We start from the raw sequence: 16,355 nt of genomic DNA on the forward strand, positions 1-16,355 counted from the left end.
GTTACACAGTAAAAAGCTCTGCTACATGCGGTTACACACACATCTCTGTAACACAGTACACAGCACTGCTACATGCAGGTTGCACATACATCCCTGTAACACAGTACACAGCCTGCTACATGCAGGTTACACATACAGCTCCGCTACACAGCACACAACTCTGATACATGCAGATTACACATACAGCTCTGCTACACAGTACACAGCTCTGCTACATTCAGGTTACACATACAGCTCTGCTACACAGTACACAGCACTGCTACATGCAGGTTACACATACAGCTCTGCTACACAGTACACAGCTCTGCTACATGCAGGTTACACATACAGCTCTGCTACACAGTACACAGCTCTGCTACATGCAGGTTGCACATACAGCTCTGCTACACAGTACACAGCTCTGCTACATGCAGGTTACATATACAGCTCTGCTACACAGTACACAGCTCTGCTACATGCAGGTTACATATACAGCTCTGCTACACAGTACACAGCTCTGCTACATGCAGGTTACACATACATCACTGCTACACAGTACACAGCTCTGCTACATGCAGGTTACACATACAGCTCTGCTACACAGTACACAGCTCTGCTACCTGCAGGTTATACATACATCTCTGTAACACAGTACACAGCTCTGGTACATGCAGGTTACACATACAGCTCTGCTACACAGTACACAGCACTGCTACATGCATGTTACACATACAGCTCTGCTACACAGTACACAGCACTGCTACATGCAGGTTACACATACAGCACTGCTACACAGTGCACAGCTCTGCTACATGCAGGTTACACATACAGCTCTGCTACACAGTACACAGCTCTGCTACATGCAGGTTGCACATACAGCTCTGCTACACAGTACACAGCTCTGCTACATGCAGGTTACATATACAGCTCTGCTACACAGTACACAGCTCTGCTACATGCAGGTTACATATACAGCTCTGCTACACAGTACACAGCTCTGCTACATGCAGGTTACACATACAGATCTGCTACACAGTACACAGCTCTGCTACATGCAGGTTACACATACAGCTCTGCTACACAGTACACAGCTCTGCTACATGCAGGTTACACATACCGATCTGCTACACAGTACACAGCTCTGCTACCTGCAGGTTATACATACATCTCTGTAACACAGTACACAGCTCTGGTACATGCAGGTTACACATACAGCTCTGCTACACAGTACACAGCACTGCTACATGCATGTTACACATACAGCTCTGCTACACAGTACACAGCACTGCTACATGCAGGTTACACATACAGCACTGCTACACAGTGCACAGCTCTGCTACATGCAGGTTACACATACAGCTCTGCTACACAGTACACAGCTCTGCTACATGCAGGTTACACATACAGATCTGCTACACAGTACACAGCTCTGCTACCTGCAGGTTACACATACAGATCTGCTACACAGTACACAGCTCTGCTACCTGCAGGTTACACATACATCTCTGTAACACAGTACACAGCTCTGCTACCTGCAGGTTACACATACAGATCTGCTACACAGTACACAGCTCTGCTACCTGCAGGTTACACATACAGATCTGCTACCTGCAGGTTACACATACATCTCTGTAACACAGTACACAGCTCTGCTACATGCAGGTTACACATACATCTCTGTAACACAGTACACAGCTCTGCTACATGCAGGTTACACACACATCTCTAGTACAGAGCTCTATTGGCTACTGTTCTGTACACTCTACCAGCTGCTGTGCACATCTGACCCCTCCCACACACGTGACTCGTCACATGGTCATGACGTCATGACAGGTCCTTTGCCTCTCCAGCAGCTAGCAGCTCCGTCAGGTGAAGAGTGTGTGTAGTAGGGCGTATTTTGAGTTAGGGAGGACAGAGTTTTGGCTGATGTCTGAGGGAGGACAGAGTTTTGTCTGATGTCTGAGGGAGGATGGAGTTTTGGGTGAGGGAGGACGGAGTTTTGTCTGATGTCTGAGGTCTGATGAAGTTTTGCCTGATGGAGGACGGAGTTTTGTCTGATGTCTGAGGTCTGATGGAGTTTTGCATGACGGAGGACGGAGTTTTGTCTGATGTCTGAGGGCTGATGGAGTTTTGCCTGACGGAGGACGGAGTTTTGTCTGATGTCTGAGGTCTGATGGAGTTTTGCCTGATGGAGGACGGAGTTTTGTCTGATGTCTGAGGTCTGATGGAGTTTTGGGTTAGGGAGGACGGAGTTTTGGCTGATGTCTGATGGAGGATGGAGTTTTGGATGAGGGAGGACGGAGTTTTGTCTAAAGTCTGAGGTAGGAGGGAGTTTTGCCTGACGGAGGATGGAGTTGTGGATGATGTCTGACGATGTCCTAATATGTATGCCGTAAAAGAGTGATGTTATTCTCCTTGAAGAAGTCTTTTGTCCTGTGGGCATTGTGTACTGTAGCGTTGTCCTGTTGAACAACCCAGTCGTTACCACACAGGCGAGGGCCCTCAGTCATGAGGAATGCTCTCTGCAACATCTGGACATAGCCAGCGCCCGTTTGACACCCCTGCACTGAAGCTACATTGTTTTACTGAAGGAAAAAGCACCCCTGACCATTATGGCGCCCCCTCCACCTTGGCGCGTAGAAAACATCTCAGGTGGGATCTGCTTGTCATGTCAGTAATGTTGGAAACTATCAGGACAATCAAGGTAAAAAAAAATTCTCATCAGAGAATAAAACTTTCTTCCACCTTTGAATGTCCCATGTTTGGTGCTCTCTTGCAAAGTCCAAATGAGCAGTTCTGTGGCATTCAAGGAGACGAGATCTTTGAAGACGTTTTTTGTTTTTGAAGCCCTTGAGTCTCAGATGTTGTCTGATGGTTATGGGGCTGCAGTCAGCACCAGTAAGGGCCTTAATTTGGGTCGAGGATCGTCCAGTGTCTTGACGGACTGCCAATTGGATGCCAATGCTGATGAAATATTTTTTTGGGGTCTTCCACTTGACTTTTTTGTTCCATAACCCTCAGGATCATTTAAGAAATTCCAAATGACTGTCTTACTGTGTCCCACCTCAGCAGCGATGGCGCGCTGTGAGAGACCCTGCTTATCCAGTTCAACAACCCAACCACATTCAAAAAGGAGAGTTTTTTTCACCTTTGCAATCACAACGTGTGACTACCTGACAGAAAATGACAATGAATCCACATCTTTGCACAGATTTGGCCTTTTAAAAGCATGTGGTCCTAAAATTTGGATCAGCTGAAAAACAGCCTGTTTCAGTTTAATAGTTATTTTCAATTACCTGAATGCTCAAAAAATGTTTAGTCTCACTCTCATTTCTTCTTGTTGCATGTTGAAGCTCTACTTGGAACCTTGTTAAGATCCAACAATGTAAAATATGATTTTATGCCATTTTTCAAGTGGTCTTAAACTTTTGATCAGGACTGCATTAGATATACAGCTGGGTACTGATATTTAAGGTACAAGGTACAAATTTATCTGTATCCACTTCATCTATTATATGGTATTATAAATGCAATTTGTACAGATATAAATGATATATAGAAGAGGATATGTGAGGTACTGCACGAGGTATAATAAATGCAGTGTAATTTATACCTCGTACCTCACATATCAGTGCACTACAGTATATACTATATATCTGTACACACTGGATCTATTATACCATAATAGACATGTGAGTGTGTACAGATATAGAGTATATACAGATGAGTACTGATATGTGAGGTACAAGGTATAAAATATGTAGTGAATGCAGATATATAGTATACACAGCAGTTTAAGGATATATCTGTACCCACTAAATCTATTATACCTAACATCAGTACACTGCTGTATAAACTATATAAGTTAGGTCCATATATATTTGGACACTGACAAATTTTGTTTTTATTATCTGTTTACTAAACATATTCAAGTTATAGTTATATAATGGACATGGACATAAAGTCCAGACTTTTAGCTTTCATTTGAGGGTATCCACATTTAAATTGAAAAAAGAGTTTAGGTGTTTCAGCTCCTTTACATGTGGCACCCTGTTTTTAACCACCTCCCGACCGCTGTACGCACCGATGCGTCCGGGAGGTGGTTGATTTATTCCTCCTGGACGCATCGGCGCGTCATCTCGCGAGACACGAGATTTCGTCACAGCCGGCCTGCGCATGCGCATCGCGGGCCGGCATTTCGTCGAACAGTATTTCGTCAGCAACCTGCCGGCCAATGATCGTGGCTGGCAGGTTGCTGATTTTTTAAAAAACCTATCAGAGTGCCAGATAGCAGATCATATTTGTAAATATGATCTGTTATATGGCTGCCTGCTCCTCTGCTGGTTCTTTTCGTCGGTTGGATCCAGCAGAGGAGCAGGCTACACAGTGAGTACACCAAACAGCACACTTTAGCCCCAGATCACCCCCCTGAACCCCAATTAACCCTTTGATCACCCCTTTGATCGCCCCTGTCAATCACTAGTGAAAAGAAAAAATTGATCACTGCAAACTATCATTTTTTTTTTCACTGGTATTGACCGTTAGGTTTTAGGTATAGTTTAGGCCCCTTGGTTAGGTAGTTTAAGGATCAGTTAGCGCCCCCAGCCCACCGCACCGCAGTCCGTTATTCGCTGATCGTATCGCTAATCAGCATTTGTACTTTTATAGTATCTGGAAGTGATCAAAACTGATCACGGTCAGATCTATAATTGTATTAGTGTCACTTTAGGATCGCCCTCCACCCAAAACGCAGTGCTTGCCCGATCAGCCCTGATCGGTCGCCCACACGTGCGTTCACCCACGCCCGCCCCACCGCAGTGACAAAAAATATTTTTTTTGATCACTGCACATTCACTTTACACACGCTGCGGCGATAAAAAAAATCTGTTTTGATATTTTCTATCAACCGCAGTGGCCTCCGGTACTTCGCTAGCCTCCCATTTGTAAGACAGGCTTGCTTTTTTTTTCTTGGGTAGTCTCAGGGAATACCCCTAAATTTAGTTGCCCAAATGTCAAACAGGGGGTATTCTTCTGAAGAGGCCTACAGACTTCTGACCCAGTCGGATGAGGAATGGGAACCCTCATCTGATGAATCCAGCGGGTCAGATTACGAACCTGTAGAAAGCAGTGGCTCTCTGACCCAAAGTTCGGACGAGGAGGCTGAGGTCCCTGATACCACCAGGTGTACTCGGCCCCGTGTCGCTAGACCACAGGTTGTGCAGGATCCGCTTCAAGAGCAGCAGAGTGGGGCTGGTGCTGTCGGATTATGTGGTGAGGCATACACCAGCAGCCCAGCCCTTCCTGGACCTAGCACCAGCACTGCCGTAGAACATGGTGAAGTAGCGAGCACCAGAAGGGCAGTTGAAGCTGGTACGGTGGCACGTGCAATAGTGACCCCGTCGCAGCCACCGCAAAGACGTGCCCGTAGAGCCCCTAGAATCCCTGAGGTGCTGGCAAACCCTGATTGGCAGTCCCCAACTTCAGCCGCACCTATAGTTCCCCCTTTCACCGCCCAGTCTGGAGTTCGGGTTGAGACAGCTCAGATCGATTCGGCCCTGGGATTTTTTGAGCTGTTCTTGACTGCGGAGCTCTTAGACTTAGTTGTGGCAGAGACAAACCGGTATGCCACACAATTTATAACCGCAAACCCGGGAAGCTTTTACGCCCAGCCTTTCCAGTGGAAACCAGTCCAAGTTTCCGAAATTAAAACTTTTCTGGGCCTCCTCCTCAACATGGGTCTAACTAAAAAGCATGAATTGCGGTCATATTGGTCCACGAACCCGATTCATCACATGCCCATGTTCTCTGCTGCTATGTCCAGGACACGATTTGAGACTATCATGCGTTTCCTGCACTTTAGTGATAACAGCACCTCCCATCCCAGAGGCCACCCTGCTTTTGACCGGCTCCACAAAATTCGACCCCTCATAGACCATTTCAACCAGAAATTTGCAGATTTGTATACCCCAGAGCAAAACATCTGCGTAGACAAGTCCCTGATACATTTTACCGGGCGCCTTGGCTTCAAACAATACATCCCAAGCAAGCGCGCCCGGTATGGGGTCAAATTGTATAAGCTCTGTGAAAGGGCCACAGGCTATACCCACAAATTTCGTGTCTATGAGGGAAAAGATCAGACCCTGGAGCCGGTCGGTTGCCCTGACTACCTGGGGAGCAGTGGGAAGACAGTTTGGGACTTGGTGTCACCCTTATTCGGCAAGGGGTACCATCTTTATGTGGACAATTTCTACACAAGTGTGGCCCTCTTTAGGCATTTGTTTCTAGAACGGATTGGCGCCTGTGGTACCGCGCAAACTAGTTGCGCGGGCTTCCCCCAACGGCTCGTTAGCACCCGTCTTGCAAGGGGGCAGAGGGCCGCACTGTGTAACGAAAAACTGCTCGCGGTGAAATGGAGAGACAAGCGTGACGTTTACATGCTCTCCTCCATTTTCGCAGACACGACAATACAAATTGAGCGAGCAACCCGTGTCATTGAAAAGCCCCTCTCAGTCCACGACTATAACCTTCACATGGGAGGGGTGGACTTCAATGACCAGATGTTGTCTCCATATTTAGTTTTCCGCAGAACCAGACGCTGGTATAAGAAGGTGTCTGTATATTTAATTCAATTGGCTCTGTATAATAGTTTTGTTCTCTACAGTAAGGCTGGGAGAACTGGATCCTTCCTCAAATTTCAGGAAGAGATCATCGCGAACCTCCTGTACCCAGGAGGTTCCGTGGCCCCATCCACCAGTGTAGTTAGGCGTCTACACGAGCGACATTTCCCCAGTGTCGTTCCTGGTACCTCAAACCGACCGCCACCCCGAAAAAAATTTCGTGTCTGTAGCAGGAGTGGAATAAGGCGTGACACCCGCTATTTCTGTCCTGACTGTCCTGACCACCCTGCCCTATGCTTAGGGGAGTGTTTCCGGAAGTACCACACACAGGTACACCTAGCATAGGGATCATCTCACCAGGACAGGCACACAGGGCTATTAGGGCCCATTCACTCACACAGCTGCTGCAAACGTCTCCTTTCACCTGGGACAAAGTGCATAACGCACTTTGCCACATCTTTGGGCGATTTGCGCTTTGCACATTGACCCATGGGGAAGGAGAGGTTTGTTCTATAAAAGGTAAAAAAAAAAAAAAACACACCAGTAAGCAAAAAGGTTAATGTTTAGTTAGATTACACGCAAGTCGGTGTATGTGGCGCTGCAAGACGATATTTCTACTCTGCAGTAACAGATACGTTTGCCAAGACATACGAGCTGAGGAGGAGGCGGCGTTCCTATGCTTTGGCAAACACTTTGTATGTAAAAAAAAATAAAAAATCCCGGCAATGATTTATTCATCCACATTGATGTGAATGGAAAAATCTGGTTTGCCAGGGCATACGAGCTAAGTGGGTATGGATGTTGGGCAGAGCTCCTATGTCCTGGCAGATGCCTTTCCCCTCCTTTTTTTTTTTTTTTTTTTTGGGCAGAGAATTTTTCATCCACATTTATCGATGCGAATGAAGAAATCTGTGCCGTTAATTTTTTTCTTTCAGCCCAGAGGCTGAACGGAAAAAAAAATCTCATTACCTGTATGCTCAATATAAGGAGAATAGCAGAAACTCCTAATGCTGGCCATACATGTAATGATTGCGGAGACCCTCAAATGCCAGGGCAGTACAAACACCCCACAACTGACCCCATTTTGGAAAGAAGACACCCCAAGGTATTCGCTGAGGGGCATATTGAGTCCATGAAAGATTTAAATTTTTGTCCTGTTAGCAGAAAGTGAGACTTTGTGAGAAAAAAAAAAAAAAACAATTTCCGCTAACTTATGCCAAAAAAATACATTTCTATGAACTCCCTATGCCCCTCATTGAATACCTTGGGGTGTCTTCTTTCCAAAGTGGGGTCACATGTGGGGTATTTATACTGCCCTGGCTCTTTAGGGGCCCTAAAGCGTGAGAAGAAGTCTGGGATCCAAATGTCTAAAAATGCCCTCCTAAAAGGAATTTGGGCACTTTTGCAGCCTAAATGTGCAAAAGTGTCACACATCTGGTACCGCCATACTCAGAAGAAGCTGGGGAATGTGTTTTGGGGTGTCATTTTACATATACCCATGCTGGGTGAGATAAATATCTTGGGCAAAAGACAACTTTGTATAAAAAAAATGGGAAAAGTTGTCTTTTGCCAAGATATTTCTCTCACCCAGCATGGGAATATTTCTCTCACCCAGCATGGGCTTTTTTGCAGCCAAGGTATTCCAAAGTGCACCTTTCGGATTTCGCAGGCCATTTTTTACACATTTTGATTGCAAAGTACTTCTCACACATTTGGGCCCCTAAATTGCCAGGGCAGTATAACTACCCCACAAGTGACCCCATTTTGGAAAGAAGACACCCCAAGGTATTCCCTGAGGGGCATGGCGAGTTCCTAGAATCTTTTATTTTTTGTCGCAAGTTAGTGGAGTATGCGATTTTGTAAGGAAAAAAAATAAAATAAAAAAAATCATCATTTTTCGCTAACTTGTGACAAAAAAAAAAAAAATCTAGGAACTCGCCATATGGGCCCCTAAATTGACAGGGCAGTATAACTACGCCACAAGTGACCCCATTTTGGAAAGAAGACACCCCAAGGTATTCCGTGAGGGGCATGGCGAGTTCCTAGAATTTTTTATTTTTTGTCGCAAGTTAGTGGAATATGAGACTTTGTAAGGAAAAAAATAAATAAAAATAATCATCATTTTCCGCTAACTTGTGACAAAAAATAAAAAGTTCTATGAACTCACTATGCCTACTTTCCGAAATGGGGTCATTTGTGGGGTTTTTCTACTGTTTGGGCATTGTAGAACCTCAGGAATCATGACAGGTGCTCAGAAAGTCAGAGCTGCTTCAAAAAGCGGAAATTCAAATTTTTGTTCCATAGTTTGTAAACGCTATAACTTTTACCCAAACCATTTTTTATTTTTTTTGCCCAAACATTTTTTTTTTATCAAAGACATGTAGAACAATAAATTTTGTGAAAAATGTATATATGGATGTCGTTTTTTTGCAAAATTTTACAGCTGAAAGTGAAAAATGTCATTTTTTGCAAAAAAAATGTTAAATTTCGATTAATAACAAAAAATGTCAGCAGGCAATGAAATACCACCAAATGAAAGCTCTATTAGTGAGAAGAAAAGGAGGTAAAATTCATTTGGGTGGTAAGTTGCATGACCGAGCGATAAACGGTGAAAGTAGTGTAGTGCAGAAGTGTAAAAAGTGGTCTGGTCATGAAGGGGGTTTCAGCTAGCGGGGTTGAAGTGGTTAAAGGGACAAAAAGTAATTGGACAATTGATTCAAAGGCTGTTTCATGGGCAGGTGTGGGCAATTTCTTCATCATTTCATTTTCAATTAAGCACATAAAAAGCCTGGAGTTGATTTTAAGTGTGGTGCTTGCATTTTTAAGATTTTGTAAAGTAAACATGCATTTAAAGGAGCTCTCTCAATGCAGGTGAAACAAGCATCCGTCATCTGCAAAAATAGAAGAAGAAAAAAATACAAGAAATTGCTACACTAATAGGAGTGGCAAAATCTATAGTTTGGTACATCCTGAGAAAGAAAGCACTGGTGACCTCAACAATAATGTTGATCGCGAATATTCTAATCGCAAATTTATATCGCAATTATTGCCACTTCGAGAATTTGCGAATATCTAGAATAAAGTGCTACATCTTAGTAATCGCGAATATTCTAGACTTTTTGCTGCAATATCTTTTACTTTAGGAGTAGTGTTGAATTTTCCGGTTGCCGATTTTCACAATCAAGAAAATAATGACTGGAGATTGCAAATTCGCAAATATATGATGAACATTTGCCCAAATATTCGTAAAATATCGCAAATTTGAATATTGTCCCTGCCGCTCATCACTGCTCAACAATACAAAAAGACCTGGACACCCACGGAAGGCAACAGTGGTGAAAGATTGAAGAATAATTATCATGGTGAAGAGAAACCCCTTCACAACAGCCAACCAAGTGAACAACACTCTCCAGGATATAGGCGTATCAATATCCAAATCTACCATAAAGAGAAGACTGCATGAAAGTAAATACAGAGGGTTCACTGCCTCAAGAATAAGAAGGCTAGATTGGACATTGCAAAAAAAAATAAAAAAAAATAAAAAAAAACTGCACACTTCTGGAAGAACATTCTTTGGACAGATGAGACCAAGATCAACCTCTAACAGAATGATGGAAAGAAAAAAAGTATGACGAAGGCATGGTGCCTGTAAAACACGGCGGAGGCAGTGTGATGGCTTGGGCATGCATGGCTGCCAGTGGCACTGGGTCCCTAGTGTTTATTCATTAGTAAAGGCCTGGCAAAGCAATAAAAAGGAGGATACACAGCGTCTGGTGATGTCAATGAGTTCAAGTCTTCAGGCAGTCATTGCCAACAAAGGGTTTTCAACCAAGTTTTAGAAATGAACATTTAATTTACAATTATTTAATTTGTCCAATCACTTTTGAACCCCTAAAATGAAGGGATTGAGTTTAAAAAATGCTTTAGTTCCTCACATTTTTGTGCAAACATTTTGTTCAACCCACTGAATTAAAGCTGAAAGTCTGAACTTCAACTGCATCTGAATTGTTTTGTTCAAAATTCATTGTGGTAATGTACAGTCGTGGCCAAAAGTTTTGAGAATTACATAAATACTGGAAATTGGAAAAGTTGCTGCTTACGTTTTTATAATAGCAATTTTCATATACTCCAGAATGTTATGAAGACTGATCAGATGAATTGCATAGTCCTTCTTTGCCATGAAAATTAACTTAATCCCAAAAAAACCTTTCCACTGCATTTCATTGCTGTCATTAAAGGACCTGCTGACATCATTTCAGTAATCGTCTTGTTAACTCAGGTGAGAAATGTTGACAAGCTCAAGGCTGGAGATCATTATGTCAGGCTGATTGGGTTAAAATAGCAGACTTGACCTGTTAAAAGGAGGGTGATGCTTGAAATCATTGTTCTTCCATTGTTAACCATGGTGACCTGCAAAGAAACGCGTGCAGCCATCATTGCGTTGCATAAAAATGGCTTCACAGGCAAGGATATTGTGGCTACTAAGATTGCACCTCAATTAACCATTTATAGGATCATCAAGAACTTCAAGGAAAGAGGTTCAATTCTTGTTAAGAAGGCTTCAGGGCGTCCAAGAAAGTGCAGCAAGCGCCAGGATCGTCTCCTAAAGAGGATTCAGCTGCGGGATCGGAGTGCCACCAGTGCAGAGCTTGCTCAGGAATGGCAGCAGGCAGGTGTGAGCGCATCGGCACGCACAGAGAGGCGAAGACTTTTGGAAGATAGCCTGGTGTCCAGAAGGGCAGCAAAGAAGACACTTCTCTCCCAAAAAAACATCAGGGACAGATTGATCTTCTGAAGAAAATATGGTGAATGGACTGCTAAGGACTGGGGCAAAGTCATATTCTCTGATGAAGCTTCTTTCCGATTGTTTGGGGCATCAGGAAAAAGGCTTGTCCGGAGAAAAAAGGTGAGCGCTACCATCAGTCCTGTGTCATGCCAACAATAAAGCATCCTGAGACAATTCATGTGTGGGGTTCTTTCTCATCCAAGGGAGTGGGCTCACTCACAATTTTGCCCAAAAACACAGCCATGGATAAAGAATTGGTACCAAAACACCCTCCAACAGCAACTTCTTCCAACAATCCAACAACAGTTTAGTGAAGAACAATGCATTTCCAGCACGATGGAGCACCGTGCCATAATGCAAAAGTGATAACTAAGTGGCTCAGGGACTAAAACATTGACATTTTGGGTCCATGGCCTGGAAACTCCCCAGATCTTAATCCCATTGAGAACTTGTGGTCAATCCTCAAGAGGCAGGTGGACAAACAAAAACCCACTAATTCTGACAAACTCCAAGAAGTGATTATGAAAGAATGGGTTGCTATCACTGATTGAGAGCATGCCCAGTCGAATTGCAGAGGTCCTGAAAAAGAAGGGCCAACACTGCAAATACTGACTCTTTGCATAAATGTCATGTAATTGTCGATAAAAGCCTTTGAAACGTATGAAGTGTGTGTAATTATATTTCACTACATCACAGAAACAACTGAAACAAAGATCTAAAAGCAGTTTAGCGGCAAACTTTGTGAAAACTAATATGTGTGTCATTCTCAAAACTTTTGGCCATGACTGTACAGAACAAAGATTAGAAAAATGTTCTCTGTCCAAATATATATGGACCTAAATATCTGTACATACTATCTATTCTACCTCATACCTCACATATCTGTACACTGCTGTATATACTATATATCTGTACGCAATGCATCAATTAAACTTCATACCTGATGTATTTGTATATACTATGTGTCAGATATGAGGTATAAAAGATACAGTGGGTACAGATATATGTGGACAGTCATATTCGGTCACTATGTGAGGTACATGAGGTATTGGGGGTTGTAGTTAAGGTTAGGGTCAGACTTAGGGTTAATATATTTGGGGTAAATATTAGGGTTAGGATTAGAATTACAGTTAGGAGTCAAATTGTATCTGTGTCTAGTGGATGCAGATAAAATTGAGTTCAGAGGCTGCACAAGGGTAAAAAAATAATAAAAAAATAAATCGGTCTATTTCTAGGGGGATCCAGGCCCGTTGGACTCCTCCCCCACCCATGGGTGAACCCCTGCACACACATGCATTTCCTGGTTGGGGTCTGATATGTCAGTATATCCCCTCCTGGTTGGCTGACTGCAGGGATCTATTTGCAAGCCTGCCGGCCAGGGCACGGACCGTGTTCGTGTGATACTCCATCTCTGCCCTGCTGTACTGTTTTCTGTTCTGTAAAATAATAAATGTTATTTTGAGCAATTCATTCAAAATGAATTGCTAAAGTTTTGGATTCTCTAGGATCCATATTTTGGGGAAATTTGTAACATATTCTATTAGTTTACAATGAATTCACTCATCTCTGCAAACAAAAGATTGGTCAACATTTAGAATAATAAACTTTACTCCTTGTAATTCTCTACTCACCATGCTCACACTAATGTTCATTGATCTTTAATTTGCCGTTTTAAAAATTGTATGTTTTTCAGGAAACTTTTTTAGAACCATATCTGACGACCACATACTGCGTACACTGATTGAATTTTTAACTTATTTACACCTGAAAGGTAAGTGCAAGTAGACACTGTCTGCTAGCATAGCAAAAAATTTATTTTCATCCAATCACTTATCACTTGAAAATAGTGAATGCCCTGGCTCTATGTAACCAGTAATGGAATATTTTCACCACTCTAGCCAATACCATAAAACAAAAATGTCATCCTTATCTTAAACTAAATTCCCAAAAAAATGAGAAACACTTACATATGCAATCTAAAGCCTTTGCTTGCATAAAACAACACATGCAACAACACCTTTGCAAGAAGGTATAAGGAAGTTATTAGAAGTGTACATGTAATAAAACCGGTACTCTTCACTTGGTTGACCACACAGAGAGCAATATGAGTAAAAAAATAAATAAAAATAAAATAAAAATTATATATATATTTGAACCTCAATCATAAAAATATATTGGGAGAAAATGTCCCTTAAGTATAAGGGGGAGGGAAAAGACCGTAAACACAGCAAATACCAAACAGACCCGAAATACGTGGGACGCCAGTGACACGTGGGACGCCGAAGGAGAAAATCCACAGTATACAACCCTGGAAGGCGCATCAGCATCTGTCACAAGCGAAATCAACGGAGAAGGTATTTGCAGTCAGAGTATGAGCCTGACAGTGTGTGGGATGCCACACCAGGCATAACAACTGACTGATACATTCACCCTATGTACCTTATTGTACTCTACTGTTTACATGACTGGCATATAACTTAAAATTAGGAGATAACCCAAGTATATTATTCACTTTCCAACTAAGGAAATCATCTCATTAAAAATTATCTGGATCTATCAACGGATCCCTAATTTAGAGACCACAGAACGACATCTATTATTGAATCATCTATTGGGAGATCAATGTATAGGGATATATGATGGAGCTGACCATTCTGCCACCTATACGTCTGTACATTAACTATTTCATGCCGGATTATAGGCTACCATTGAGGAAATCTATATTACTGACACGGGACTACAAATACGAGGAACCTCCCTCCCCACCAGAAGGGTGAAACTAATATATCCACCTTATATGCATTTTTTTTAATTATTTTTTTGTTATTAATTTTCCATGTTTTAACTTGGATTTTTTTTTGCCATTTATGAAATTTTTTCAACTTTTTATGTATCTATTGTATGTATTATTTTTTAGTCCAATCATGGAAGGGTTATACCCACTGCCTCCCCCTTCTACTTAAGGGACATTTCTCCCAATATATTTTTATGCTCGAGGTTCAAATAAATATATATTTTATTTACTCATATTGCTCTTTGTGTGGTCAACCAAGTGAAGAGTGACGGTTTAATTACATTTACATTTATATCCTACTTTCTCTGATTGGGTGAATCAGCTAAACCTGAGCACCTACACACGGTATTGGTTGGGTGAGCCACCAGTTATTTACAAATTTATTAGAAGTATTTGAGGTTTCCAGGTCCTATGGACATTTGCATAATTTTTTAGTGAACTGTACTGCATCTATTATGTGATAAATAATTTTTGTTACTGGTTTTGCAAAAAAAATCTTAAACATCTTTCTTCTGCAGCCTGCATGTGTTCACACACAATGTAGGCTGCTTACTCCCGTTCACAGTGAAATCCATCACAACAGCGCTTTGTAAATATGTAATATTTAGAGAATAATTAATTCATTTTCCAGTAACCGCCTAATCTGTCTTTTGTCCTTTCCTTTCAGAGTCTGGTGCGCTTGACAATTTAACCTCTCTGATGTCCTCAGAAGAAACAAACCAGCTGTGAAAAAACTAAATCCTTTGTATTTGATTGTATAATGATGAAATGTTAAGGCCACTTTCACACATGCGTTATAGCTATTAGGCAAACTGTTCTGGCCTTTTCCAGATAGGGCCATGCACCGCCGGAGCCCATTGGCTATCATAGGAACTGGTGGGGATTTAACCAGTTACCACCATGAGCTCTGGGTTTCGGCTGGACAAAACTGGAGAGTCAAAGCAGTCTGGTGGTGAATGGCAGTATCCAGCTAAGCCAGATACTGTGAACTCCAGCAGGCTGCTTTGCTGGAACGGCTTGCCGTATAGCTATAGCACAGGTGTAAAACTAGCTTAATCCAATCAATGTTTTCACTCAATGTCCATAAAACTGCACTTATAAATATATTCCAATGATATTACAATGTATTTTTGCTTAAGTAAAATGAAGCTATACAATAAAAGATAGCTGCTGCTGTTTGATGTTATTCATATTTAATTTGAGTTATCATTAGCTACACGTTATGTTGTACCATAACCATCATTCACGCGTTATCTTTTAGTTCACTTGGGAGCTATATTGCTCCATGTATGACACAGAATACAGTATACTGTAAGTACAATACAATGCAGTTGAATATGACTTCACAAAACCCCATATAAAAGAAGCAGACATAAGTGAAGCCATATTGCAGACAGTAAGGTATATTCTCATCTTCAATGCAGATCCAAATGAAAGCTATGGTGGAGAAGAGAGTCCAGGGGAGTAAAACACCGATAGCAATCCCCAGAGTAAATATAGTTGTTCCCCCCCCCACACATGAGACGAGGCTCTATGTTGAAGGTAAAATAGGAACTCACTTTATTAAAGACCAACTCAGTTCAAGAAGTCTAGCATAAATCAATCAACCATAAACAACATGCAAACAGACATCCCCCCCCCTCCATAATATATTAATAGGGAGAGAGGAGACACATGTGATGGGATTATCTCCTGAGTGTATCATAGGGTGATCTACTCATCTAGAAGTCGGCTGCTCCTAGAGTCAGCTATCTTAATCCCATCACTAACACAATCAACGGGAGTCTCAGTGCAGAGTTACCCCCTTTTTGTGTTGCTGAATTCACACTCTGCACCTTTAATGGGCAATAGGAAATATGTGGCATATAAATTCCACACATAAATCAGGGTTCATAGTTCCTTGTAACCCCGAAAGGTCTGAGGGTGTCTCCATAGTTCTGGGTCTATAGTCCGTAGGAAGGAGGCTGTCTCTCAGGCTTCTCCAGCAGCCCCAGTGCCGATTTAGTCCGTCACAGAGGACATGTCTGAGCCCGAGCACCGCGCCAAGGTTTCTCAAGTAGCTCGGGACCTAACGCTAAAACCTACCTGGGCCGTATGGGCAATACCAGAAGCCAGTGGGCAAATTACAGGAGCGCAAGGTCCGACTCACAGTCAATCTCCCAGTAACCTCCAGCATGTG

The 16,355-nt window shown here is 42.4% G+C and overlaps 1 protein-coding gene across 1 annotated transcript in view; it reads left to right on the forward strand.

The window, feature by feature from the left end:
* GAL (galanin and GMAP prepropeptide) overlaps positions 1-14,905 on the forward strand; it is a 438,263-nt gene extending 423,358 nt beyond the window's left edge. The window contains exons 4-5 of the mRNA XM_044269277.1: positions 13,076-13,153; positions 14,844-14,905. Coding sequence (XP_044125212.1) covers positions 13,076-13,153; positions 14,844-14,905 — 140 coding nt within the window. The remainder of the gene's footprint in view (positions 1-13,075; positions 13,154-14,843) is intronic.
* The last annotated feature ends 1,450 nt before the right edge of the window (positions 14,906-16,355 follow it).

Source organism: Bufo gargarizans, chromosome 10 (assembly GCF_014858855.1).
Source record: "Bufo gargarizans isolate SCDJY-AF-19 chromosome 10, ASM1485885v1, whole genome shotgun sequence".
NCBI lineage: Eukaryota > Metazoa > Chordata > Amphibia > Anura > Bufonidae > Bufo > Bufo gargarizans.